Raw genomic sequence first — 25,588 nt, forward strand, 5'->3', positions numbered from 1 at the left:
GTATTCTATTTTTGCATCTATGACTAGCAAAAGATTGGGTTGAGTGGAAATTCTGCATTCTATGCAGCAATTCAAAATATTTTGGTCGAAAAATTATTTAGATCTTTAAGCATCAATCCTTTTCAGTTTTCTATAATAGAATATTTGATAAATTTTGCTGACCAAGAAATTGGCATTCCAAGCACTTTTCCCCAATAAGGAAAGAAATAAATAGCAGAACTTGCCAAGGGCTTCTAAATTGCATTACCCATTGGTTGGTTAGCTTGGCCTTAACTGGTTCTTTTTTTGCTCCTTATGTGTCATCAATTTAATGTTGTCTCTTAGTGACTGATCTTTTCCAGGATTTGTTTCCAACCTAGCTCTTCCGGTATCTCAATAGTGGACCCATCAATACTACAAGCAAGTCCATCCACTTTGCTACTAATCAATCCCTTTTCTCTTTTTTTCCACCTTTCTTAGTATTATAGAGAGTTGTATCTTTTCAAAATGACTCCAAAATACAATTTGGACCTGCCCAATTGCATCTCGGATGAAAATCTCTAGATAGACCGCAAAAGCATCAATATCTTGGTTCTTCAAAGTTCAACATTCACATACTACATATTCACATATCACAGAGAAAACTGTTGCTTGAATGATTCTAAGAACAAACATACTCCAACATCTGAATATCATTTCCAAGTATTTTATTGCTACACGGTCATGTGTTACATCTGCAGTCTATTTCTTGATTGCTGGTCCCTTTAACATTGATGTCAACCCTAAAAGGCAGATGTACAGTATCCACCCCTTTAATATCTTCATTATGAGTTCAGAATTGGTGACTGTATCCACTACCTTTAGTTTGGTTTTTTTATTTAATAATCCCATTTGTTTTGTTAGTCCTTGATTTTCAATACTAGAGTTTGAGATAATTTGTATAGTGTCATAAGCATAATGTATTTTTTCTTTTTCCAGTTTTAAATCTACACTCATCTTCTTCCAATCCAACTTTCACTATATAATCTCATATAGGCTGAATAAATATTGGGAGAGTATTTACCGTATTTTTCGCCCTATAAGATGCACTTTTTTACTCCAAAAAAGAGGGGAAAATCTGGGTGCGTCTTATAGGCCAAATGTAGCCACCTGGGCAGTGGTGGGTTTCTGCCGGTTGGTCAATGAACCCGGAAGCTCCGCCCCTGTCACTCACTCGCAAGTCCTTGGTGTTTTTTTGCATCCGGGTTTGCTGCAAGAGAGAGGGAGCAAAGACCTTTTCCGGATTGGTGGTGGTGGAGGTGCAGCCAGTATTCACTAAAGCAAGTCCGGGGAAGTCCTTTGCGCCAGCTGGAAAAGGTCTTCACTCCCCCCCCCCTTGCAGCATGCCCCGATGCAAAAAATGGCGAGATCTCTTCTCAGAAATGTCTTCTCGGGCTGGCCGGATCTCTCTCCAGATCTTGCGGCTTTTTCAGGGTTTTCTTTTTAAAAAACACCTGTCCGAACTATCTTGAAAACCTGCAATGTTGCTTTGGGAGGGGGCAGGCGGCAGCATTTGCCCCTGCCGCCCTCCCTGGGCACCTGCAGCCTTGGAGCCTGCAGCTTTAAAACAAGCCTTTGCACAGCTGCCCGTCTTTCCCCTCCGAAAGCAACCTCGCGGGTTTTCAAGATCGTCTGCAGAGGCGTTTTTTAAAAAGAAAACGGTCTTTTTTTGGGGGGGAACGGGCTGTGTATGGAGGAACTGGCGGTCAGGGCTCTCTCTCTCCCTCTTTCTTTCTTTCCTTCCTTTCTCTTCCTTTCTTCCTTCCTTCTTTCTTTCTTGTGTCTCTCTCCCACACTTTCTTTCTTCAATCCCTCTTGTGCCTCTCTCTCCCTTTCTTTCCTTCCTTTCTCTTCCTCTTTCTTCCTTCCTTCCTTCCTTTTCTTTCTTGTCTCTCTCCCCCACTTATTTCCTCCCTCCCTCCCTTCCTTCCCTCCATCCTTCTTGTGTCTCTCTCTCTCCAACGTTCTTTCTTTCTCTTTCTATCTTTGTCTCTCTCTCCCTTCCTTCCTTTCTCTCTTACTCTTTCTTTCTCACTCCCCCCCCTCACACACACATACGTACCTTCCAGCAAGAAGGATCGGCTGCGGGAGTCCGGCAGAGCAGCGTGCGGAGCCGCGCGGAGCCCCGAGGAGACGGGCTCTGCGCGCTGCTCTGCCGGGCTGCCGATCCTCCGCTGACCCCTAAAGAAGAAGGATCGGCTGCGGGAGTCCGGCAGAGCAGCGTGCGGAGCCCGTCTCCCCGGGGCTCTGCGCGGCTCTGCGCGGCTCCGCACGGCTCCGCACGCTGCTCTGCCGGACTCCCGCAGCCGATCCTTCTTCTTGCTGCAACCCGGACAGCGCTACTCCCACCTCCCCATTGTCCGAGTTGCAGCAAGTGAAGTGCCATGGGCGGCAGGGAAAACGAGGCTTCTTTGCCAGCCTCCCAGCTGGCAAAACAGAAATTTTTGCCAACTGGAAGGTACGTATGTGTGTGTGGGGGGGGGGAGTGAGAAAGAAAGAGTAAGAGAGAAAGGAAGGAAGGGAGACAAAGATAGAAAGAAAGAACGTTGGAGAGAGAGAGAGACAAGAAAGGAAGGAAGGAAAGAAAGGAAGGAAGGAAGGAAAGAAAGAGGGAGAGAGAGACACAAGAAAGAAAGGAAGAAGGAAGGAAGGAAGAAAGAAAGAAAAAGAAAGAAAGAAAGAAAGAAAAAGGAAGAGAACTTATGATCACAATTGAGCCCAAAGTTTTGGTTGCTATGCAAGAGCATTGTTAAATGAGTTTCATTCATGAGTTTTTACAATCTCCTTTCCAGCAGCATTCACTCAAACCAGATGCATATGAGGGGGTTACGAGACCACCAGATGAAATATGGGGGTTAGAGAGCACCAGATGAGATATGAGGGGTTATGAGACCACTGGATGAAATATGGCTGGATAAGAGAGCACCAGATGAAATATAAGGGGGGAGGGGAAATGAAGAACATATTGGTAATATTGAGTTCTTTCATTTCTGGATTTCTTGCTGTTTCTTGCTCTGACTGTTAATGAGAGTAAAGATAGTTCTTAATATGTTACATGGTTGACATAAAATTGTTCTTAAACTGCTGTTAACTTTATACAGTTGATATAAAATATTTTACTATAGTATTTGGTTCATGTTTTTTTTCTAGATTTTCCTCCTTTAAAATTGGGTGTGTCTTATATTCCGGAGCGTCTTATAGGGCGAATAATATTGTCACACTGCTTTACCAACCTGGATCTAATCTGTTTTTTTAATCCTGTGGCTTCCTCTCCTGTATATAGCTCTTCCTATAATCAATTGGTTGCAAATTATTTTCTTATCACTATCATAAATGTGAATAGTTGCTGTAAACAAGGCAGATTCTAAATGAGAGAACCTATAGTGTTTTCTGACTTGCACTGGCTTAAGCAGTGTAGCTTTGCGTCCTGCTGTTTTAATATAGGCAACTTCATTCCAGTAGGATCAATTACTCCTAGTCTGGAGAATGACCGCTCTCCTCGTCACTAAAAGCTGCATTTTATTTTATTTTATTTTTTCTTTTCATCAGGTGACATTGAGAAGAGTTCTGTCACTTTTAACCCAAGTGATCTTTTTTTGTCAAACTGCAGTAAACAGAGGCATCTACTAATCAAAGGTTGTAATGAACATCAAGTCATTATCAAGGTCAAAAGACGAGTTGAATCCAATGAAAGTCACTCTTAATCCAGCTTCATTTCTAGTTTATGCGCTGGAGACAAGCAATTTAAACAGCAGTGTGGAAAATCCCTTAAGAGTATTGAGGATGAGATTATATATGCACATGTGGTCTTATTAAATAGAGAACTGGATTAGGATGCAATAAGCAGTCTCTTAAAATTTGCTGAGCAAAAGAAATAAGCAAATGATTGTTAGTATACTGTTTTATTGTACGTTGTTTAATTATTTAAATTTTATAAGAATTCTATAACCATGCCACATGCACACAAATACATTTTCAGAGTTGACTTTCTACAATTGAAATCAATAGGATACAGAAATTGAAGTGCTTCATTCTAATTCATCTAGTTTATATAATCAATAGAGAACTGTAGGCAAGGCTGCTTAAAAACAAGGGATGTCCTTATTAGTTCTGAGTATAAAATAATCGTTCAGAAAATGACCAGCAGCTAAATCTCCCAAACCAATAAAAAATAGTCCAGCAGAGGTTGATCAATAGAATATTGATTAATGCATTTACCTGAAATACAATTTCTGAAAATAATTTACTTTTAAAATGAATGTTGCCTTATGTTAATGAATTTTTCTCATAGTCTTTTGAAAAAGAATGGTTATATTTTCAACTATTCTTAAGTTGTTTTCTTTTCAGATTAATATTTATTGTTTTCAGATTAATAACATGGAAAAGAAAAACTGGAAAAGGGGAGGACTGAAATGCCCCACTATAGTATAATCTATTCTACTTCATTTTAATTCTGGGTTAGAAAAAATTCAGGGGAAAGCATTTTTTTGTTTCTAGGCGCAATTTTTCTAGCTGTCAAGCAACAAAAACTGACGGTTGCTGGACACCCCCTTCCCCGCAAGTATTGCTCCCTGGTTCCAAGGCTGCACTTACATACTTTTCTGATTTCGGCATTTGTGGATAAAGTTGCATAAGGCAGCTTTTTCTCTCAGCCTAACTCACTTAAGAGGGATGTCGTGGGAAAAATAGGAGAAAAAAGATGTGCTGGACATGTTCGCTTCCGTAAATTATTTAAAAAATAATAAAGGCGGGATACCAATAAATAAAGTAAAGCAACCCTCAACTAACGACACCAGCTGAATTGACACAATTTAGTAGACACTAGACTGGAAAGGGTCTTTTCTCTTCCCTTGACAGATTTAGTCCCAAGCACTTTACTAGATGTCCGTCCTTTCGGTGCCACGGAATATACGAAGTTATCTACTGTGACAATCAAATCTTATTGTGCTGACGACGGCTATCCGACGGAGGGCAGCCCAAAAGAGCCAACCGCGGCTCCCGCGACGCTGCGCACTGCAAGGAGGTTGTGCCTCTATCTTGCAGCAATCCCAATGCGCTGAAATCTGACCCTCTTTCTCTAGCTTGGAGAGAAAGCTTGCGGTTGCAAAACAATACCTCTGACCGAAGGCGAGGTTCCACTGCTGCTCCGCCTTTGCAACCGCTCCTCCTCTGCCCCTGAGGCTTGCTTTGCATTTCCCGGGTTTGAGGAAGACGGAGCCCACCTCATCATCCCTAGTTTGCTTTCGCACTGAGTAGGACAGCCCTTGGAGTAGTGACGTCACAAAGCCCCGCTCTAGCCACAAGGCTGTGGCCAGCCCGGGCTCATAAAAAAAAAAGACTGCGGGGAAAGCGCGCGCCTAGTGCCGGATCTGCTACCCGTTGGCAAGAGCGCAGGTGTTCGGTGCACGGAGCAACATGACACTCCAGGTAATGAAATGCAAAAAGGGGATGAGGAGAAAGAAGGAGAATAACTGGTTTTACATTTGTGACTTCTGGGCTTAATTGCACACGAAAAACTAGATCATGAGCGGGTGCGGGGAGGATTGCTGACTTGCTGGAAATCGGCTTAGCTTCGGTTAGTCCTGTAAAATTCCACTTTTCCTTTTATCTGCGTCGCCGCCTTGGCTCGGGACGTTGATGCACAGAGCTGACCTGTGTTGCAAAGTGGACAGTTACTAGTTCCCGTGTGGATGTGCGAACCGGGTTAATTTAGTTGAGTTAGTGAAGCGGGGATTCTAATTAACCGTAGAAGAGATTCGTGTGGATAAAAGTTAGATGTCTACTTTGAGAAAAGTTGATACTCCAATTCTGTATTGGGGGAAAGTCTCTTGGCACTCGGCAAAGACTGCTGAACTCTCCGCTTGTTTAATTAGGCTGCGAACCCATTACTGGAGCGGAAACAATGCAGGGCTTTGTTTCTGGGTGTAGGAGTGTCTTTTCTTTCTTGGTTGAGAAGGAAAAGGCTTGATTGCTCTTTCACTCCCCACCCCCTTTTTCCTTTCCATCTCCTACTGAGCACAGAAATGGGACTTCATACTTTTTCTGTGCACAGCATAGATACGGTCTTTGGAAAGGTTTAAGTACTTGTGACCTTATAATTTCTTCAGGCAGCTTGACTGCAGAGAATCTGGTTGATGTTCTCCAGGAGGCTGTGCTATCCATTGAGAATAATATGTGTGCTGTAATGAGTCTCGTGGAGAATAGGCCACAAAGTTTGATAGTAAAAAGTGTTTATTTAAGCATGATTGCTGTGAAGAGTTTGAATTTGCTACAAAAAGCAAGGGTTTACCTTCTAGCTGGATTAGAGGTCTAGTTTTAAATGAAATTAGGAATGTGGGTGATCCTAAGATCATTGCAATTCACTTTTAGGTTCATGTATAAAGGAATATAAGAAAACTCCATGTTAAGTATCAAACCAAAAGCTTTTAAATCCAACCAGGCAGCTGCTAATGGGAAAATTGGAAATTGGACAATAACACTCTTCTATTCCTACTCCTTACAAGAGAGGCAGTGTGTTTGTTATTGCAAGGGCCACACATCTCTTTTGTGATTAATAGCTACTAATAACTGTGCTGTCTTTATGTTGATGTAATTTTTCCCCAATTATTGAGGGTGATGGCCATCACTGCCTCTTGTGAACATCAGTTGCATTGTTTAATTAAATGCTCTGTGAAACAGTATTGTTTCCTGATTCACACAGCATCTAGTATTGTGTATTGTCTAAAGGAAGAAAAGTTCCATTCCTCTGCTCCACATCATGTGTATTTGTATGCAGATTTTATATATTCATTTTTTTCTTAGCTAAATAGCCACCAGCATTGTCACTTTCCCATATAGCATCTTGTTTGCTGTGGTTCCATTTTCAAACCGCCTAACTTATGCTGGTTTCTTAGTGCAAGCTTCTGCATTGCTGGCATGGATTTTTCCCTTAATTGAACCTGGCAAAGTTGTAGATAAACAGTATTTCACTTGCTTCTAGAAAATCAGAGGTGGTTCCCAATTGCACTTCTTTCCACCAGGTCTTGCTTTTGATCTAACTGCATATGATACTTGCTCTTACTTTGCAAATTGACTTTCCCTGGTAGACTACTTAAGTAGTATGGGGAATGACTTCCGGTTCTGGCTGCTGATCGCGACGGGCAGGCTCTGCTCGCCCCTCGCTCTTCTGGTGGGCTCCCCACTATCTGGGGGGGCACAGGATGCCTCGGAGGGGCTCCTGCTGAAGGGGCGGTGTAGCGGGGGACCTCCTGAGTCGGTGGCGGCCGGGGGGGCTCCCTGCATCGCCCTAGGCACCGGGAGGCATGATGGGGAGGCGCTGCGGCGTCTTCGTGAGGAGGCATCTGGAAGAACGCAGGATTTGAAGGACGCAGCTGCTGTGTGGTGAGGTGAAACTTCCTCCCGTTCCCTTGCTCGATAAAAAAAAAACTTGCCAGCTGTTTCTAGAGCCTTTCAACCTGGCTGGAGAAGCGTGACTGGAGGGAGGGGGATTCCCCCCCTCAGACAGGCGGCTTCAAAAGATTTTGCTCTCTGCCCTAGAGGAGGTGGGAGGGAGAGAGCGAATTAATGAGATTACGCTCATAATAAGGACGGATGTTGGAGTGTAACGTTGCTAATGAGGTGATCTGAAAACTTTGAAACTTTTGAAAACTTTTCGTTATGCCTTCTGATTCCGAAGCTGGCAGGGCAAGATGGCATACTTCCGTTGTCTTTATAAACATTGAAATCTGACTCCACCCATAAGAGCCTCGGGCATACTTTCTTTGTCTCGGTGACACTCAGATAAATCTCTTGTTGTTTGGACTCCTCTTGGAACAAAGGACTTTATTACTTTATTGCCAGAAGTTCAAACCAGAAAAAGTCCCCCTCTGCTTGGACTCCTTGCCTCCCAACCTCTCTTAGCTGTTTTTCTCTCTAATTGTTTCCGTTCTGTATTGACTTTGTCCTCTTTCTGCTCACCATAATGTCACCTAAAAGACCACCCCCGGGGAAGCTGGGCTTCGCTGTCTCCGCCCCGACCTCATCAGCGTCCAGCCCCAGCGGACAACAGACTTTAACCTCCCTACTTCAGCCCAAACCTTCTGAGGTGGACTTCCAGCAGATGTTTCAACAGATTTTAAAGGGACAGGAGGACTTAAAAATTCAATTTAAGGAGATGAATCAGCAGCTTAAAGAGAACCAAGACAAGACGAATAAAAACTCACAGAGACTGGATCTTTTGGAGGAGGGGACGGCTGAGATGAGGGGGGAGATAGGGGGGTGCGGAAGGGGAACCAAGAGCTTGAGACCCACCAGATGAAAACAAAATTTGAAAGAATGTCTTTTTCCTTAGGTTTCAAAATGTGGTAGAGGCTGATGATGAAGATTTAAGGGACATCATGACAAACATACTGGCTGAATACATTCAAAAAGAAAAACAACAGGGTTCTGGTTCCGGCTGCTGATCGTGATGGGCAGGCTCTGCTCGCCCCGCGTTCTTCTGGTGGGCCCCCCACCGCTTGGAGGGCACAGGATGCCCTGTAGAGGTTCCTGCCGAAGGGGCGGCATAGCGGGGGATCCCCTGAGCCGGCGGCGGCCGGGGGGCCCCCCGCATCACCCTAGGCACCGGGAGGCATGATGGGGAGGCGCTGCGGCGTCTTCGTGAGGAGGCAGCTGGAAGAACATACTATCTGAAGGACGCGGCTGCTGTGTGGTGAGGTGGAAACTTCCCTCCGTTCCCTTGCTTGTTTAAAAAAAAAAGAGAAATTGCCAGCTGTTTTTAGAGCTGTTTTCAACCCGGCTCGGAGAAGCGTGACTGGAAGGAGGTGGATTTCCCCCCCCCCCCCGGACAGGCGGCTGTTAGATATTAACATATATCGCAGAAAGTCTCCACTCAGGTCCGCCGCTGGGGCGGGAACCAGGTATCATTCTGATTGGTCGAGAGGCGTACCCGATCCCTATAAACGGGGAACCCTCATACCACAGAGAGAGCTGGATCACTACTACTACTAATAAAGAGCTGTTGAGTCACTACGTGTCCGGAGTCTGTTCTCTCGTTGCCCAAATCTAACATTGGCGACGAGGATGGGATCGAGAGACAGATAGGACGAAGCTACCTCCAGAATCCCAGGATTCGATCCAGCCCAGGAATTCGGCAGAAATTCCGGCAGCCATCTCACACCATCGCAGCACGGGAAATTCAACGCAGAGAAGATGGCGATGCACACTCCTGCTCCATTCGACCCAATGAGCGACCTTTGGGAGTCCTACATGATCCGGTTCGAGTGTTTTCTCGAAGCGAACGAATACACGGGAATACCAGACTCCCGTAAGAAAAACATCTTTCTTAGCTACTGTGGGCGAGAGGTCTCCGAGACGGCCAGAGACCTTTCTGAGCCAACACCGATTCAAGCGGTATCATGGGCGGCGCTACAACAGACTTTGCAAACACACTACGCGCCAAAACCTTCCCGCCATGTTTGCCGACAAGAGTTCAACACGAGGAACCAGAAGGCGGGAGAGTCAATCAACCAATATGTTGCAGCATTACGGAAAGCAGCGACTCACTGCGAGTTCAGGGATCTGGACGAGCAAATCAGGAACGTTGTTTGCTCGCACTGCGACAAACTGGGGCACATCGCAAGAGTGTGCCGGAGCAAAGTCCCTGCCTCGCAACGGCAGCCTCCCATGTACCGCCAACAGAAGCCCAACCCAGGGGCTTGGCAAAGGCAAAAAGGGCGCCCAGAGAGGAACCCAAGAGAGTTTACCCAGAGAGATTATTCAAAGAGAGCTGAAGGGGGATATTCCCAGAGAGATTACACACAAAGAGCTGAGCAAGCGTATTATCAGAACGCTGAGCGAGAGTATTCCCAGGATACCGATGCTGATATAGAGTTGACCCAGAGAGAGCAATTGCGAACCTATCTCACCACGATAGGTCAGGTCCGCACCAAGCGGCCTAAAAAGCTGAAAGTCACAGTCCTCCTGGAGGACTCTCCTTGCGAGCTGGAAGTTGACACAGGATCGTCCCTAACGATCATTTCATGGTCAGCCATAAAAAAGGCTATCCCTAGCCTCAAAAAGAGCCAACTACGCACACCAGACATCCTGCTACGAGACTACCAGGGGAACAGGGTCCCCATCGTGGGCCAAGGCACGTTCCGGGTACAGTTCAAGGACATCGTAGCCCAGCTGCCAGTAACCGTCGCAAGCGCGCCACTACAGAACCTTCTGGGATTGGATTGGTTTGGAGCCCTGGGGTTGGAAGTCACCGGAATCAACGCCGTGGAGAACAGCAGCGCTGAACAGATTTTTAAGGAGTTTGAGGATGTGTTCAGCCCCGGTCTTGGTAAGTATGTGGGTAAACCTATCTCATTCAATCTAGACCCAAACGTGGCGCCAATCCGACTTAAACCAAGAAGAGTGCCTTTTGCGCTCCGCCCCAAAATAGACAAAGAAATCGACAAACTAGTAGAACAAGGGATCCTTGAACCGGTGGATCACGCGCGCTGGGAAACCCCCATCGTGACCCCAGTTAAACCAGACGGGTCAGTCCGCATCTGTGCGGACTATAAATGCACAATTAATGTCGCGCTACAACAAAGCGCATATCCTGTGCCAGTAGTCCAACACTTATTGCACTCGTTGGGGCCAGGAAAGATATTTGCAAAATTAGACATGGCACAAGCGTATCAGCAGCTGCCTGTGGATAGCGCCACAGCGGAAGCCCAGACTATAGTGACGCACAGAGACGCATTCAAATGTAACTGGTTACAATTCGGTGTGAGTATTGCCCCCGGTCTGTTCCAGAGCGTCATGGAACGGTTATTGCAAGGGATACCAGGAGTCGTCCCATATTTTGACGACATTTTGGTGTCCGCTGCAAACGAGGAGCAACTATTAAAAAGAGTCAGAACTGTTTTGGCCAGAATCGGAGAAAAGGGTCTCCGCCTCAAAAAAGAAATGCCAAATTAACGTGCCTAGCGTAGAATTCCTGGGATATAGAATCGATAGTCTGGGCATACACCCCACATCGAAGAAAATTAAGGCGATCCAGGACGCCCCCACACCACGAAATCAGACCGAGTTGCAGGCCTTCCTCGGACTACTTAACTTCTACAGCGTTTTTCTGAGACAGAAAGCGACCGTTGCTGAACCACTACATCGACTCCTCGCCAAGAACGCAACATGGAGATGGGGACGTTCCGAGGCTGCCGCTTTTGCCACAGTCAAGCGCCTGCTCACCACCGACTCGCTACTAGTACAATACAGCCAGACGCTACCACTGGTATTGACCTGCGATGCATCACCATTCGGTGTCGGCGCAGTTCTCAGCCACCGCATGCCAAACGGGAATGAAGCACCCATCTCCTTCTATTCAAGGACCCTTTCATCGGCCGAGAGAAACTACAGCCAGATGGACAGAGAAGCGTTAGCCGCTGTGGCTGGAGTCAAACGTTTCCACGAGTACCTCTACGGCCGCGATTTCGAACTCATCACAGACCATAAACCGCTGTTGGGACTTTTGGCGGGAAACCGCCCCACACCAGTCTCACTCTCTCCACGCATGACCAGGTGGACTGTTTTCCTGGCTGCGTATTCCTACAAACTGATACATCGACCGGGCTCCACTCTAGGGCATGCAGACGCACTCAGCCGTTGCCCACTTCCAGAACTTTTGCCAGACCCCACTCCCGAGGTACCGGTTTTATTAATTGACTGTTTAGACTCAGGACCTGTTTCTTCCTGCGATGTTGCCAGATTCTCTTCTAGGGACAATGTAATAAAACAAGTTCAAACTTGGGTTTGGAGGGGGTGGCCCAAGGGAAACGTGGGGCCGGAATTTAAACTGTTTTGGGCGAAACATGATGAGCTATCAGTGTTACAAGGTTGTTTATTGTGGGGAGATCGAGTTGTTATTCCATATGCTTTGAGAAGAAATGTGTTAGAAGCATTACATGTTGGGCATCCGGGAATCGTTAGGATGAAGGCGTTAGCAAGGAGTTATGTTTGGTGGCCAAATATGGACAAAGAGATAGAGGAATGGGTGGCCACTTGTGATCCGTGCCAAGAGTCTAGGCCAGCACCCCCTGAAGCACCCGCCACAGAATGGGAGAAGCCAAAAGCACCCTGGTCGCGAATACACATTGATTTCGCAGGGCCAGTCCAGGGACAAACATTTCTTATAGTTGTGGATGCATACTCCAAATGGCTAGAAGTAGTCCTAATGACTTCAATCACGGCAGAGGCAGTCATTAAGGTACTACAGTGAATTTTCGCCACTCATGGCCTGCCCGACCTCCTGGTTTCCGATAACGGGCCTCAGTTCACGGCCATGCAATTTGAAACATATTTAGCAAGTCAGGGAATTCGGCATGCCCTCATCGCGCCATTCCATCCAGCATCGAACGGACAGGCAGAGAGAATGGTGCGATCTGCAAAAGAGGCCCTCGCTAGGATGGGTCCAGGTGATTGGCAAACACGCATTAATCATTATCTCTTAATTCAGCACATTACCCCCAGCGCAACGACGGGTAGGAGCCCCGCTGAATTTCTCATGGGCAGCCGTCTACGGTCTCACCTGGACCGTCTTCACCCAAATTACTCTGCCACATCGCCCCCAGACTCTACAAGCAAAATTCGGAGTTTTAGCATAGGGGATTCAGTATACGCCCACAACTATGCAGGGGGAACATTGTGGATGCCGGCAACGGTAATTGGTATCACGGGTCCACGATCATATTTGCTGGAGCTAGAAGATGGAAGGAACTGGAAAAGGCACATAGATCAACTCCGGGGTCGCCTTGCACACTCAGAACTACGATCCGAAAACGAGGACTATTTGCCAGCGCAAAGTCAGCAACCCGAGAGCCCAAACACAGAAGGGCACAACACCTTGGAACCCAGGGTAGAACCAGCGGCTGATGGCGAATTGGAACAGCGCCCGAACAAGGAAAGCCTTCAGACCCCCGACTGCGAAACAGGGAGAGCAGAACAAGCCGATTCCGAAACCACTCCAGTTCAACCCGAACTACGACGATCCACCCGTGTAAGACAAAAACCAACATACTTAAAAGACTTTGTTACTAACAGGAACACTCCATCTAAGAAGGGAGGGGTGTTAGATATTAACATATATCGCAGAAAGTCTCCACTCAGGTCCGCCGCTGGGGCGGGAACCAGGTATCATTCTGATTGGTCGAGAGGCGTACCCGATCCCTATAAACGGGGAACCCTCATACCACAGAGCAAGCTGGATCACTACTACTACTAATAAAGAGCTGTTGAGTCACTACGTGTCCGGAGTCTGTTCTCTCGTTGCCCAAATCTAACAGCGGCTATAAACGATTCTGCTCTCGGCTCTAGAGGAGGAGGAAAGGAGAGAGCCAGCAATGATTTCACGCTCATAACGAAGGCGGATTTTGGATTGTAATTCTACAAATGAGGTGATGATCTGAAAACTTTGGGAACTTTGAAAATCTTTTGTTATGCACTTCAACTCCGAAGCTGGCGGGGCAAGGTGGCATGCTTCCGTTGTCTTTATAAACATTGAAATTTGACTCCACCCATAGAACTTCAGGCTTCCTGTCTTTGTCTCCATGACACTCAGATAAATCTCTTGTTTGTATTGGATTCCCTTGGAACAAAGGATTGTATTACTCTATTGCCAGAAGCTGCAATTAGAAAAAACTTCCTTCTACTTGGACTCCTTGCCTCCTGATCTCTCTTGGCGGTTTCCCTCCCTAATTGCTTCCTCCCTTTATTGACTTTGAACTCTTTCTGCTCAATATAATGCCACCTAAAAGACCACCCCCGGGGAAGCCGGGCTTTGCTGTCTCCGCCCCGACATCTACAGTATCCAGTCCTAGTGGACAACAGACTCTAACATCCCTGATGCAGCCTAAGCCTTCAGAGACGGATTTTCAACAGATGTTTCAACAAATTTTAAAGGGACAGGAGGATATAAAAAGTCAATTAAAGGAGATGAAAGAAGAGCTTAAAGAGAACCAGGACCAGACGAGTAAAAACTCACAGAGACTGGATCTTTCGGAGGGGGGGACGGCTGAGATGAGGGGAAAGATGAAAGGGGTGCAGAAGGGGAACCAAGAGCTTGAGACCCACCAGATGAAAACAGAATTTGAAAGAATGTCTTTTTTCCTTAGGTTCCAAAATGTGGTTGAGGCAGATGATGAGGATTTAAGGGACATCATGACAAACATTTTGGCTGAATACATTCAAAAAGAAAAACAACAGATGGGGTGGGAACTGGATCTGGTTTATAGAGTAAACTCAGCATATGCTAGAACACATAATGTCCCTAGGGAGGTACACATTAAATTTCTTAGAAAGACTACAAGAGATGAGATTCTGAGTGCACAAAGGGGGCAAGTTTTGAAATATCAAGATAGAGAAATAACCATTCTGAAACAGATCCCTAAGAAAGTGAGAGAGAAAAGAAAAAATTATTCGCAATTAGCGAAGAAGCTTTACCAGAAGGGTGTGTGGTTCAGATGGTTGATGCCTGAAGGTATGTTAATTTTCTGGGAGGATGCTAGATTTAGAATTAATACAACCACAGAGGCACAGGCCTTTATGGAAAAAAATAAAGCACTCCTAGATAAAACTGACGATCCTACACCAGATCTACAGGACACGGGAGGGGCCGGAGCTCTGCTGGCGGGGGGAGAAGGGGCAATACCAAGAAAACTCAGATCACAAAAATGAACAAGAAAATCTGCTTGATAAAAATTATTATTTGAATTTATATGCTGACAAAATATTGTTATTTAGTACTAAAGTCTATGTTTAAATGAATACTATGAGTACGGGGGGAGGGGACACCTTCTACATATTGTAGCTGCCAAAATTTGTAACCCATTCCACCACCCCTTTCCTTTTTCGTCTTAAAAAAACCAATAAAATTTTGTTCAAAAAAAAAGAAAAAGAAAAACAACAGGTGGGGTGGGACTTGGATCTGGTTTATAGAGTAAATTCTGCATACGCTAGAACACACAATGTTCCAAGGGAGGTACATATTAAATTTCTCAGAAAGACTACAAGAGATGAGATTCTGAGTGTACAAAGGGGGCACGTTTTAAAATACCAGGATAGAGAAATAACCATCTTGAAACAGATCCCTAAGAAAGAGAGAGAGAAAAGAAAAAACTACTCGCAATTAGCGAAGAAGTTATACCAGAAAGGGATCTGGTTTCGATGGCTGATGCCTGAGGGCATGCTAATATTCTGGGAGGACACAAGAGTTAGAATTAACACAACCATAGAGGCCCAGGCCTTTATGGAAAAAAAATAAAGAACTCCTAGATAAACCTGATGATCCTATACCAGATTTACAGGACACGGGAGGGGCCGGAGCTCTGCTGGCAGGGGGAGAAGGGGCAATACCAAGAAAACTCAGATCACAAAAATGAGTAAGAAAATCTGCCTGACATAAATTGATTGAAAATACTTGAAGACAAAAGTTTATATGCTGACAAAATATTATTATGTAGTATTAAACTAATCTATGTACAAATGAAAACTATGAGTACGGGGGGAGGGAACACTTCCTACATATTGTAACTGCCAAAATTTGTAACTTGTTCCACCACCCCTTTTCCTTGATATTTTTAAAAAAACCAATAAAACTTTGTTTTTAAAAAAAAAGTAGTATGGGGAATAAAATTAGACACAGAGCAATGTTCTTCGGAGGGGGCAACATTTGTAGCTAAGCATTCTAAGATGGGAGACCACGTAAAAGTAATATAAGGTGGACTGGAAAGTTTTTTTAAAAAAAATCCCTGAAGAAGGTAGTATTAAACCATTTTTGTAATTGTTATCAAATAAATTGCAGGGTAATACCCAATTCCCCAAGAGTGAAACTCAATCCAGGATTTTATTTATGGTGGGAAGGCTGCTGTAACACCTTCATCCAGTGGTTATTAAATACTGTGGCAATGGAAGAGGCAGTTTGTGTAGTGGTTAAAGACATTGAGCAAGAAACCAATGTTCTTGCCCTGCAACTAGGCACAAAGCCAGTTGGATGACCCTCAACCAGTCATTTTTTCTCAGCTCTAGAAAGAAGGCAATGACAAACCATTCCCAAAATCTTGCCCAAAAAATCTCCAAGGACATGTCCAGGCCGGCACCAGGAATCAACACAGACCTGAAGCCTCCCCCCTCCAAAAGCAATAGAACATAACCTTTAACATCTTCCACAAATTGTTGGACTATGAGATTTCATCACAGTTGTTGTGAAATGTACAAAGGTTTTGTTGACTAGTAACCCCGAGGATAAGGCTGGATTGAAGATAATATGACTTTAGCCAATGGCAGTTTTATTATAATTTCATTCTAATACCCTGTAAACATGTAATCATGTCAAAGCAATTTAAATTTGGCATCTGATTCTAAGCAGGTCCTTGCAACATCTACTGATCCTGCAACTCCAGTTGCTGATTTTTATCCCCTTCAAAGTGCTACTGCTACTTAGTAGAGAACGAAAGGTTGAATGGCTGAGGATTGCAGGGTGAGGTTCCCCCAGAAAAAAGCACCTCCCTGGAAAATGGAAATATCATGAATACCAGTTCAGCTGGTTGGGCCTGGGAACTTTATAAGATAACCTCAGAAGCTGTTGTTGGAGCCAGCCTTTAGTTCTGATGCACAGAATCTTTGATTGTGAATCACTTAACCAGAGCAGCTTTTTATGACTTTTTGGAGGCAGTATTTCTGTAATATGATTTCCTCCACAACTGATTAGTTGATTTTCTTGCTTTTTGCATCTCTGGGACAAAACAAATTGAAGATATAAATAATGGATATAAATTATGCAAATGAATAATTAATATTAACAGCATTTTACTTCATCAGAGAGTTCCATTTTTAAATGTATTATTTCTGTAAATTATCACAATAGATTTCTTTATCATGGTACACTAGATTAGAATCTGGATTTTACTACTGTTTGCCTACTCATCTGGAAAATCTTTTGCTTGATGTCTCGTACATAATTTTTGATTATCAAGACCAGGTTCACATTAGTACTACCGGGCAACTCAATTTATATTTTACTTCAATCCATCTCAGCCAGAACTGGAATTGTCAGGACATTCTTTGGTGTGTGTGGGTGTTTGTGTGTATGGTGCATGTGCTTTAGCAGAGGATGTAGAGCAGCCCAGCTGGATGAGGGATTAAATCATGGAGCCTCACTTTCTTTTTAGCCTAAGAAAAGATCACGACAATTGCACTCAAATATGAATCCGACCCAGTGTCTTTTATTATTTATATATTAAAATTACTTGTATTTTATTTCCTTTAATGCACAAAAACATTATGCATTGCATTCCTATTAAAACTACTGGACCTGGAAACCTACAGATTTTGAGAATTTATCCACACAGCCCAGGTAGCTGAAAAAATGAACCAAGATTATATGTTGATTGAATATAAAAGATGCTGAACTGGTACATTTTTGAAATTTTAATAATAGTAAGAAATTAGGACTGCAAGAAATTAGTGAGCCCTGGTGGTAATGAAAAAAAGAAAAAAAACGTCTGGAGATGACTTCCGGTCCCTGAAGGCGATGGACGTTCACGTCCGCTGCTCGTCTTCCCGGTGGGCTCCCTTTAAGCTTAGGGGGAGCACAGGGAACCTTGGAGGGGCTCCCTGCCATGGGGCGGCTTGTTGGGACCCCCTGGATCAGCGGCAGCCGCAGGGGGGTCTCCAGCTTTGCCCCAGGAGCCGGGGAGCGTGGGTGGGGGGTGCCCAGCAGCGCGCCTTCGCCAGGCGGAGCCTGGAAGAAAACAACTAATCGGACGTTACAGCTGAAGTGCGGTGAGGTGGGAAGCTTCCCTCAATCTCCTTTTTAACTACTTCATTGATGAACAGCAGCCTTTCTTAAACTGAGGTTTCAATCTTTTGAAGTGTTAAGACTGGAGGCGGGGTTTCACCCCCCCCCTCAGAAAAGCGGCAATTGGAAAATCCCTCTCTCTCGGAAGAGAGAGAGTTAAAAGTTATTTTCTCTTCCTTTAAGCAATGGGAGGGTGATTTTTTGCTACAATTGCAAAGGAGGACTGCTGAGTTGATTCTTTTAAACCATCTTATGGAAACTTTGGACGTTGCTTTCTGAACTCCTGTGAAGGCGGAGCCAAGATGGCCAACTTCCTCCTTCTTCTTGCACTTATGAATGAAGTTTCCCTTTTGAAAGAATTTCTGGCTTTGTACTATATCACACCCTAGAGATCTCCAGGAGCCTCTCCTTGCACGTATCTCCCTTGGATTTGGAACACTTGATTGATATCACCTGGCTTGGAGCTTTTATAGAGACCAATGCTCTCCTCTGGACTTGCTTGCCTTATGACTTCTCCCGGTTGTGTCTTTCCACAGACGCCATTTCTTTGTGCAGACTTATAGCTATCTCTGAACTTAATATGGGTCCTAAAAAATTACCGCCTGGTAAGCCGTCTTCAGCCCCAACATCTTCTACGTCCAGCCCGGTCACCCAAAGGACACCATTGGCTTCATTTTTACAACCTAAAGCGACTGAAGAGAGCTCAAAGGAACTATCTGTTGATCAAATGTTTCAAACTATTATAAAGGGACAGGACGAACTGAAAAAACAACTGGCAGATTTAAGTGATCAGCTCAGAGAAACGCAACAACAAACAGCACAAAATAAACAGAGAATAGGTGTGCTGGAGGAGGGCGCGACTGGGCTGAGGGAAGAGGTTAAGACAATCCAGAAGGGGAATGTAGAATTTGAAAATCATATGATAAAGGTGGAATTTGAGAGAATGTCTTTTTTTCCTAGATTTCAAAACTTGCCAGAAACAGAGAATGAAGATCTCAAGGAGATCATGACCACAATCTTAGCAGAATATATTAAAAGAGATAAACAACAGCTATGGTGGGATATTGATCTGATTTATAGGATTAATTCAGCATACGCTAGAACACACAACGTGCCAAGGGAAATACATGTTAAATTTCTTAGAAAGACTACAAGAGATGAGGTCTTAGGAGCTCAAAGGGTGGGACCACTAAAATATAAAGACAAAGAAATAACCATTCTTAAACAGATTCCAAAGAAAGTAAGAGAGAAGAGGAAGAAATATTCCTTTTTAGCAAAGAAATTATATAATAATGGAATCTGGTTCAGATGGTTATTGCCAGAAGGAATGCTGATTTTCTGGGAGGGCAGTAGAATTAGAATCAACACAGTTGTGGAGGCGGAGGCCTTCATTAAGAAACATAGTGCCCTCCTAGATGAAACGGGGGACAGTACACAAGATATGAAGGAGGGAGGGGCCGCGGCTCTGCCAGCAGACGGGGGAGGATGCAACACTCAGAAGACTCAGGTCACAAAAATGAGTTGAAACATTATTGCAATTGTTGTTATAACGTAATTCTTGGAAGTGATACAAAAAATGATTGAATATATTGATGATTGAATGTAAAAACAAAAAAAGCTGCCAATGTTTATTCAAATTTTGATGTTTCCTTTTTCTTTTTTGTAAAAGTTGTGAGATTTGGGGGGATTTCTACCTTCCGCATGATGTAGCTGTCAAAATTTTCTATACCTATTTATCCTTTTCCTTAAACATTTGTAAAAACCAATAAAAATTTTACAATATAAAAAAAGAAAAAAACCCTGTCTTTTGGGATAAATGAATTTTTTATATATAGGTACTACCAAAACTCTTGTTCTCCATGTTTAACTGGGCAAAACAGTACACCATAGGACAACAATTTTTGAACCAAGGGTGAACTAATTTATAGAATGTATCAAAAAAATTCAGAATATTGTAGGATTCAGTTCTGAGCAAGTAGATATAAAATTCTGCTGGACATAATACTAAAAATGTGCTTTCAAGAGCCAGCTGTACATCATATGAGATCATTATATCATACTAATGATCTTGGTTTGAGTAGAGCAAAATTAGTCAAAAATCATAAAATGTTCTCAAGGCTAAAAGAGAGATACACTGCCGAGGAAGCATATATTTAATCTGGAAAGTTGCTAATTGCATGCAGCTTTCATTCTTGTGTATGCACATGAATGTATCAGATTTATTTCTACATTTTAATTGCATGAATTACTTTAATCAATTATATAAGAGTTTTTCTTGTGTTCATTTCAATTGTTATTTTTTGCTTTCTTTGCAGGTCTGTCATCAATATTGTTTATTATTTAAAGAATACTTGTTAGAGGTTTAATGAATTTTCTGTGTGTAGGAGAGAATCACATATTTAGAGAAAAGTCATTTTTTGGCTTATGTCAAACATAAGTTGTCTTGGGGCCTTCTCATATTGTCTTCCTGAGCCTGCTGCTTAAGAATCTAGTAGAAATTTTGGGTGAGGGCCCAGCTTGAGAAAGGTTGGTTTAATTTAACCAGCAAAAATTATTGCAGTTGGTCGCTTTTCAATTTACTTGGTTTTGTCAAGTAATAAACAATAGTACAGAATATTTAAATGAATGCTAAGTATGTTGGGAAAATACATTTATTTATTTTTTTATATAATACAAGATAGAGAAAAGCAAATCAGTAGCATACAGAACTGAGTGAAGCTTTACAGAATTGGATAAAAGTACATGCTTCTGTTTTCATAGAAGTGTATCTGTGATTGTAATATGTTTTAAGGAACAGTGGAATATGTGGAGAAGGATGACATGCTTTAAAGCCCTTTTGCATAATGGAGTTGTGATATGCAATATCATTTAAAATTTGTGTTGTATGAAATAGAACCAGGTTGTTTTTAGCAGAATCCTAAATATTATTTAAAAGTATTTTCTTAAATTTTATTTATTTACTTGTATCCTGCCTTTATTATTTTTACAAATAACTCAAGGCAGTAATATATTCAACACACCTTCATCCCATTCTTCCCCACAACCCTATAGGGCAGTGATGGTGAACCTTTTTTGGCTCGCGTGCCACAAGTGGGGGGAGCGCATGGGGGTCGAGTGCGGGCGTGCCGCACCCATAATGCAACGCACGACACCCCCAGTGCGCATGCGTGCACAACGCGCGACACCCCCCATTTTTACATGTTTTTTTCGCCCTCCCCAGGCTCCAGAGGCTTTATAGGAGCCTGGGGAGGGCGAAAAGAGCCTCCCCCGACACCCTGGAGGCCCTCCGGAGGCTTCAGGGACTGTCCGGAGGCTTCCCTGAAGCCTTTGGAGCGCTTAAAACCACCCTCCGACCAAACCGGAAGTGACTTCTGGGTTGCTTGGAAGGTCGTTTTAAGCGCTCCGAAGCCATCAGGGAAGCCTCGGACGGTCCCTGAAGCCTTCGGAGCACTTAAAACCACCCTCCGAGCAACCCGGAAGTTCCGGGTTGTTCGGAGGGTCGTTTTAAGCGCTCTGAAGGCATCAGGGAAGCCTCGGATGGTCCCTGAAGCCTTCGGAACGCTTAAAACGACCCTCCGAGCAACCTGGAAGTCACTTCCGGTTTGCTCGGAGGGTGGTTTTAAGCGTTCCGAAGGCTTCAGGGATGGTCCCTGAAGCCTCCGGGGGGGAGGGGGAGGCTCTTTTCGCCCTCCCCAGGCTCCTATAAAGCCTCTGGCACCTGGGGAAGGCGAAAAATAGCTTTTAAAAAGGTGAACTCAGGTGGCCAGCGCGCGCATGCGCGCTGGCCAGCTAACAGAGCAGCGCCTCGCGTGCCCTGACAAATGGCTCCGCGTGCCACTTGTGGCACGCGTGCCATAGGTTCGTCATCACGGCTATAGGGTGAGTTGGGCTGAGAATGACTGGCCAAGTCACCCAGCTGCCTTTCATGATTAAGGCAGGAGTTTGAATTGATAGTCTCTTGCTTTTTAGTCTGGGTTCTAGCCTGGTGCCTTAACCAAACTGACTCTCAATCTTGATTAAGTCAAGGCAAAAAGAAGTTGGATTATAAAATCAACTAATAAATGAATGTTGGATTGTTATCCCAAACTTAGAGTTTGCTCCTCCCCAGTTGCTGTTCAGTAATGAAAGTTTCTTTATCGGGAACAGCAATTCTTCCCACGTACAAACCTGTTTTGTATGCATGGCCTCTAGCTCAAACACTGGAGAGAATTTTTACACTGGCAAAAAAAGAAAAAAAAATGGTATAGGGGTATGAGCTAGCATAGCACTAGAAAAACAGGAGTATTTTACCATACATTTACCATACGTCAGAAATGAAGCATTCAATAAAAAATTGTAGGAATAAACACATCACATTGATTCATGAAGCAATAGTATATTTCTTTTAATGATTGTCTTGTTTTATTTTTTCATCAGAGTGACTTTGAGGCTGCTGCAACAAATGTTAAAAAATTAAAATCCAAGCCCACTGATGATGAATTAAAGGAACTGTATGGACTCTACAAACAGGCCACTGTAGGAGACATCAATACTGGTACTTAATAAATATATTTAGGAAAAATTGAGTATAAGAGCCCTTTTCAAGAATACGAGTTTAATGATCATATTTTCTCCTTCAACAGAGTGCCCTGGGATGTTGGATTTGAAAGGCAGAGCCAAATGGGAGGCTTGGAATCTGAAGAAAGGTTAGTTTCACTGTAAATAATACTAGGATAGTTTTTTCCCCCTGATAAAAATTAAGACATGTAGTAACTGCTAATTTTCCATTCCAGGTACATCAAAAGATGATGCTATGAAAGCCTATATTGCTAAAGCAAATGAAATGATCCAGAAATATGGAATGTAGAATTTCCTTAAACACTTCACCTTCAAGTAGTTCATGGTATTTTCAAAACTATGTTATTAATGTTAATATTTGGGCCTAAAACTTAATCTGTAACAATTTCATTTTAATTATTATGACATTGATTGTACTTGTTTACAATACATTTTGTATCTTAATACATAACCTGTTTCCACCTGTATTTTAGACTCCTCATTCCAATGACAGTCTTGTGGTACTTTAAAGTCTCAAAACATTTATAATAGCATAACCCTTTGTGATCACTGTCTGCTCCATCAGACATGTGTGGAACGTAATTCTGACAGAATAGCACTATAATACACACACACACACACACACAGTGATTATTGCTGGCAAAAACAATATTTAATAAATGAGAGTGGGATACTAAACGACAAGTTAAACATGGTGACAATGACAGATTAATTCATTATTAACAAAATAAAATAATTGGATAAAGCACGATTTTGCATTTATGAGGTTATATTCAGTATAAGAAATCTTGGTCTGAGTTTATTTTGCAAGAAATATTGTTACATCTGCTAATGATAAGCTTAATGAAGTCTAGCTGTGCCATTTTATAGACTTCATAATTCCACTTCTAGAGGATAGCCATTTTGAGAGCATTACCATTGCTCCTTGGGGTCAGAATTGGGTCGTGTTTTTTTCTTGTGTTTCTAAATAGTCAATTTGGTCATTATAAATTATAGAAAAGTACAGGTAGTCCTTGTTGGTATGTCCATTATTAAGCTGGTAAAGTGAGTTTTGTTCAATTTTGCAACCTTTCTTGTCACAGTGGTTATTGTATCCTTTCCTCCCCGACCTACGACCGGGGAATTCCCCCTGTTGTCAGCCAGCAACAGCCATGCTGCGCCTTAGCCAATCAGGCGCGGCATGGCTGAGGCGGGCTGATCTGGCCTGCTGATTGGTTCTTCGGCCTGACTGCTTTCCCTTAAATAGCTGTCAGGCTACAGAACGCGCGCTTCTCTCCTGTATTACTTGACATTGCTTCTTGTTAATAAACAGAGTTGGACGTTCCTCTTTGTGTCAAGCCTCGTCTTTCCCCACACTTCTTCACTGGCGACGAAGGTGGGATCCTGCTGAGGCGACGACCCTGACGGAACCCGACCTCTGTTACTCAGCCGCTTGAGTTTAGCTTCCCGAGCCGCACAACTCCAAGCCGCTATGTCTTCGCTTCCCCCGTTCGCTCCTTTCGGCACCGACGGAGAGGGATGGACGGGGTTTTTGGAGCGTTTTGAATGCTTCCTGCGAGCCAACGGGAAGCGGGGTATTCCGATGGAGGAGAAGTGCAGCTTCTTCCTCAGTAGCTGCGGAACCCCTATGTTCAACGCCGCCCGGGCGTTGGCAGCCCCTGTGCCAGTCCACGACCTAGACTGGGACACGCTGATGGCCAAGCTGAAGGGACATTACGCCCCGACCCCATCGAAGATCACCCGGCGATACGCTTTCCGTCAGTGCGTCCAGAAGCCGCACGAAGACGTCAGCCAGTTCCTCCAGTCCTTGCGGACCACAGCCATTCCCTGCGAGTTCCCTGACTTGGAGGACAATCTGGTTGAACAATTTGTCAGCGGCATCAGGGACCGACGGCTGAGGAGGCGTCTCCTGGCCCGACCAGAAATCACCCTGTCAGAGGCGGTCGCTGATGCACGGGCGGCGGAGTTGTCGGAGCAATCTGTTGCTGAGATGGACCGCCACCCGTTCCAATCTTCCCCAGCGCAAACCTGCCTCATCGATCAGCTGGTGCCCATTCCGAGCCCGGCTGAGGAAGAGGAAGAACTCGTGGCTCGCCTGGCAGAACTGCAAAGGCGCCGCAATCCGCGACCTCCGCGCCAGACTGTGACAGCCTGCCTTGGCTGCGGTGGCAGCCACGACCGGTCAGCCTGCCCATTCCGGGCATCCATCTGCCGCCGGTGCTCGAAAAAAGGGCACCTGGCCCAAGTTTGCCGTGCTGTGCTACCACCATCACCATCCCAGGGAGCCACAGGCCAGCAGATGACAGCCGGACCGCAGCAGCAGCCCCGCCGCCAGCCGCGCTCGAAGGCCAATTGTTACACAGTGGAGCCAGGCCCAGCAGCTGCCCCTGCTGAGGCGATCTACCAGGCCTCCGCAGGTGCGGACAGAATCAAGGCGTCAGTCCTCATTGAGGGCGCGCCTTGCGTGATGGAGGTGGACTCCGGCTCGTCCCGCTCCTTGATTGCCTGGGCAGACTTTCAAAAACTATGCCCCGGCGTCCTTAAACGCCAGCTGTCTGCTAGCCCCGTGGCCTTAAGGGACTATCAGGGGTCACTTATCCCAACCCTGGGCTGCCATACAGTCAGGGTGGAATACGGGGGGTTTTCGGGGTGCCTGTCAATCCTAGTGGTGGAAAAGCCCCTCCCCGCTCTATTGGGTCTAGATTGGTTCCCCGCCCTTGGTCTATCCGTGCAGGGGGTGCACTCCATCTCAGACACGCCCCCTGACGTAGCGGCTGTCATCTCCGCCTACGCGGACGTCTTTGACGGCCAGCTGGGACTATACAAGGGCACCCCCATCTCTCTTAACTTAGATCCCCAGGTTGCTCCCATTAGGCTGAAGGCCCGCAGGGTGCCTTTTGCCTTAAGGGCCAAAGTTGATGAGGAGATTGACCGCTTGCTGGCGCAGGGCGTACTGGAGCCTGTAGACTACTCACGTTGGGAGACCCCTATAGTGGTCCCAGTGAAGGCCGACGGCTCAATACGCCTCTGCGCCGATTTTAAATCCACCATCAATTTGGCCCTTCAGGCAAACCCCTATCCAGTCCCTGTAGTACAGCACCTGCTCCACTCCCTGGGGCAGGGCTGTATTTTCGCGAAACTGGATATGGCGCAGGCCTACCAGCAGCTCCCGGTGGATGACGAAGCGGCGGC

General features: G+C 44.8%; 1 protein-coding gene across 1 annotated transcript; it reads left to right on the forward strand.

Annotated features, from left to right (window-relative positions):
* Positions 1-5,091: 5,091 nt before the first annotated feature.
* ACBD7 (acyl-CoA binding domain containing 7) lies at positions 5,092-23,720 on the forward strand. Its single transcript, XM_081970000.1, has 4 exons — positions 5,092-5,445; positions 22,256-22,373; positions 22,462-22,524; positions 22,612-23,720. Exons 1-4 carry the CDS (start codon positions 5,434-5,436, stop codon positions 22,683-22,685), a joined length of 267 nt encoding a protein of 88 aa, XP_081826126.1. The 5' UTR covers positions 5,092-5,433; the 3' UTR covers positions 22,686-23,720.
* Positions 23,721-25,588: the final 1,868 nt, after the last annotated feature.

This window comes from Natrix helvetica, assembly GCF_964273705.1.
Source record: "Natrix helvetica genome assembly, chromosome: Z".
NCBI lineage: Eukaryota > Metazoa > Chordata > Lepidosauria > Squamata > Natricidae > Natrix > Natrix helvetica.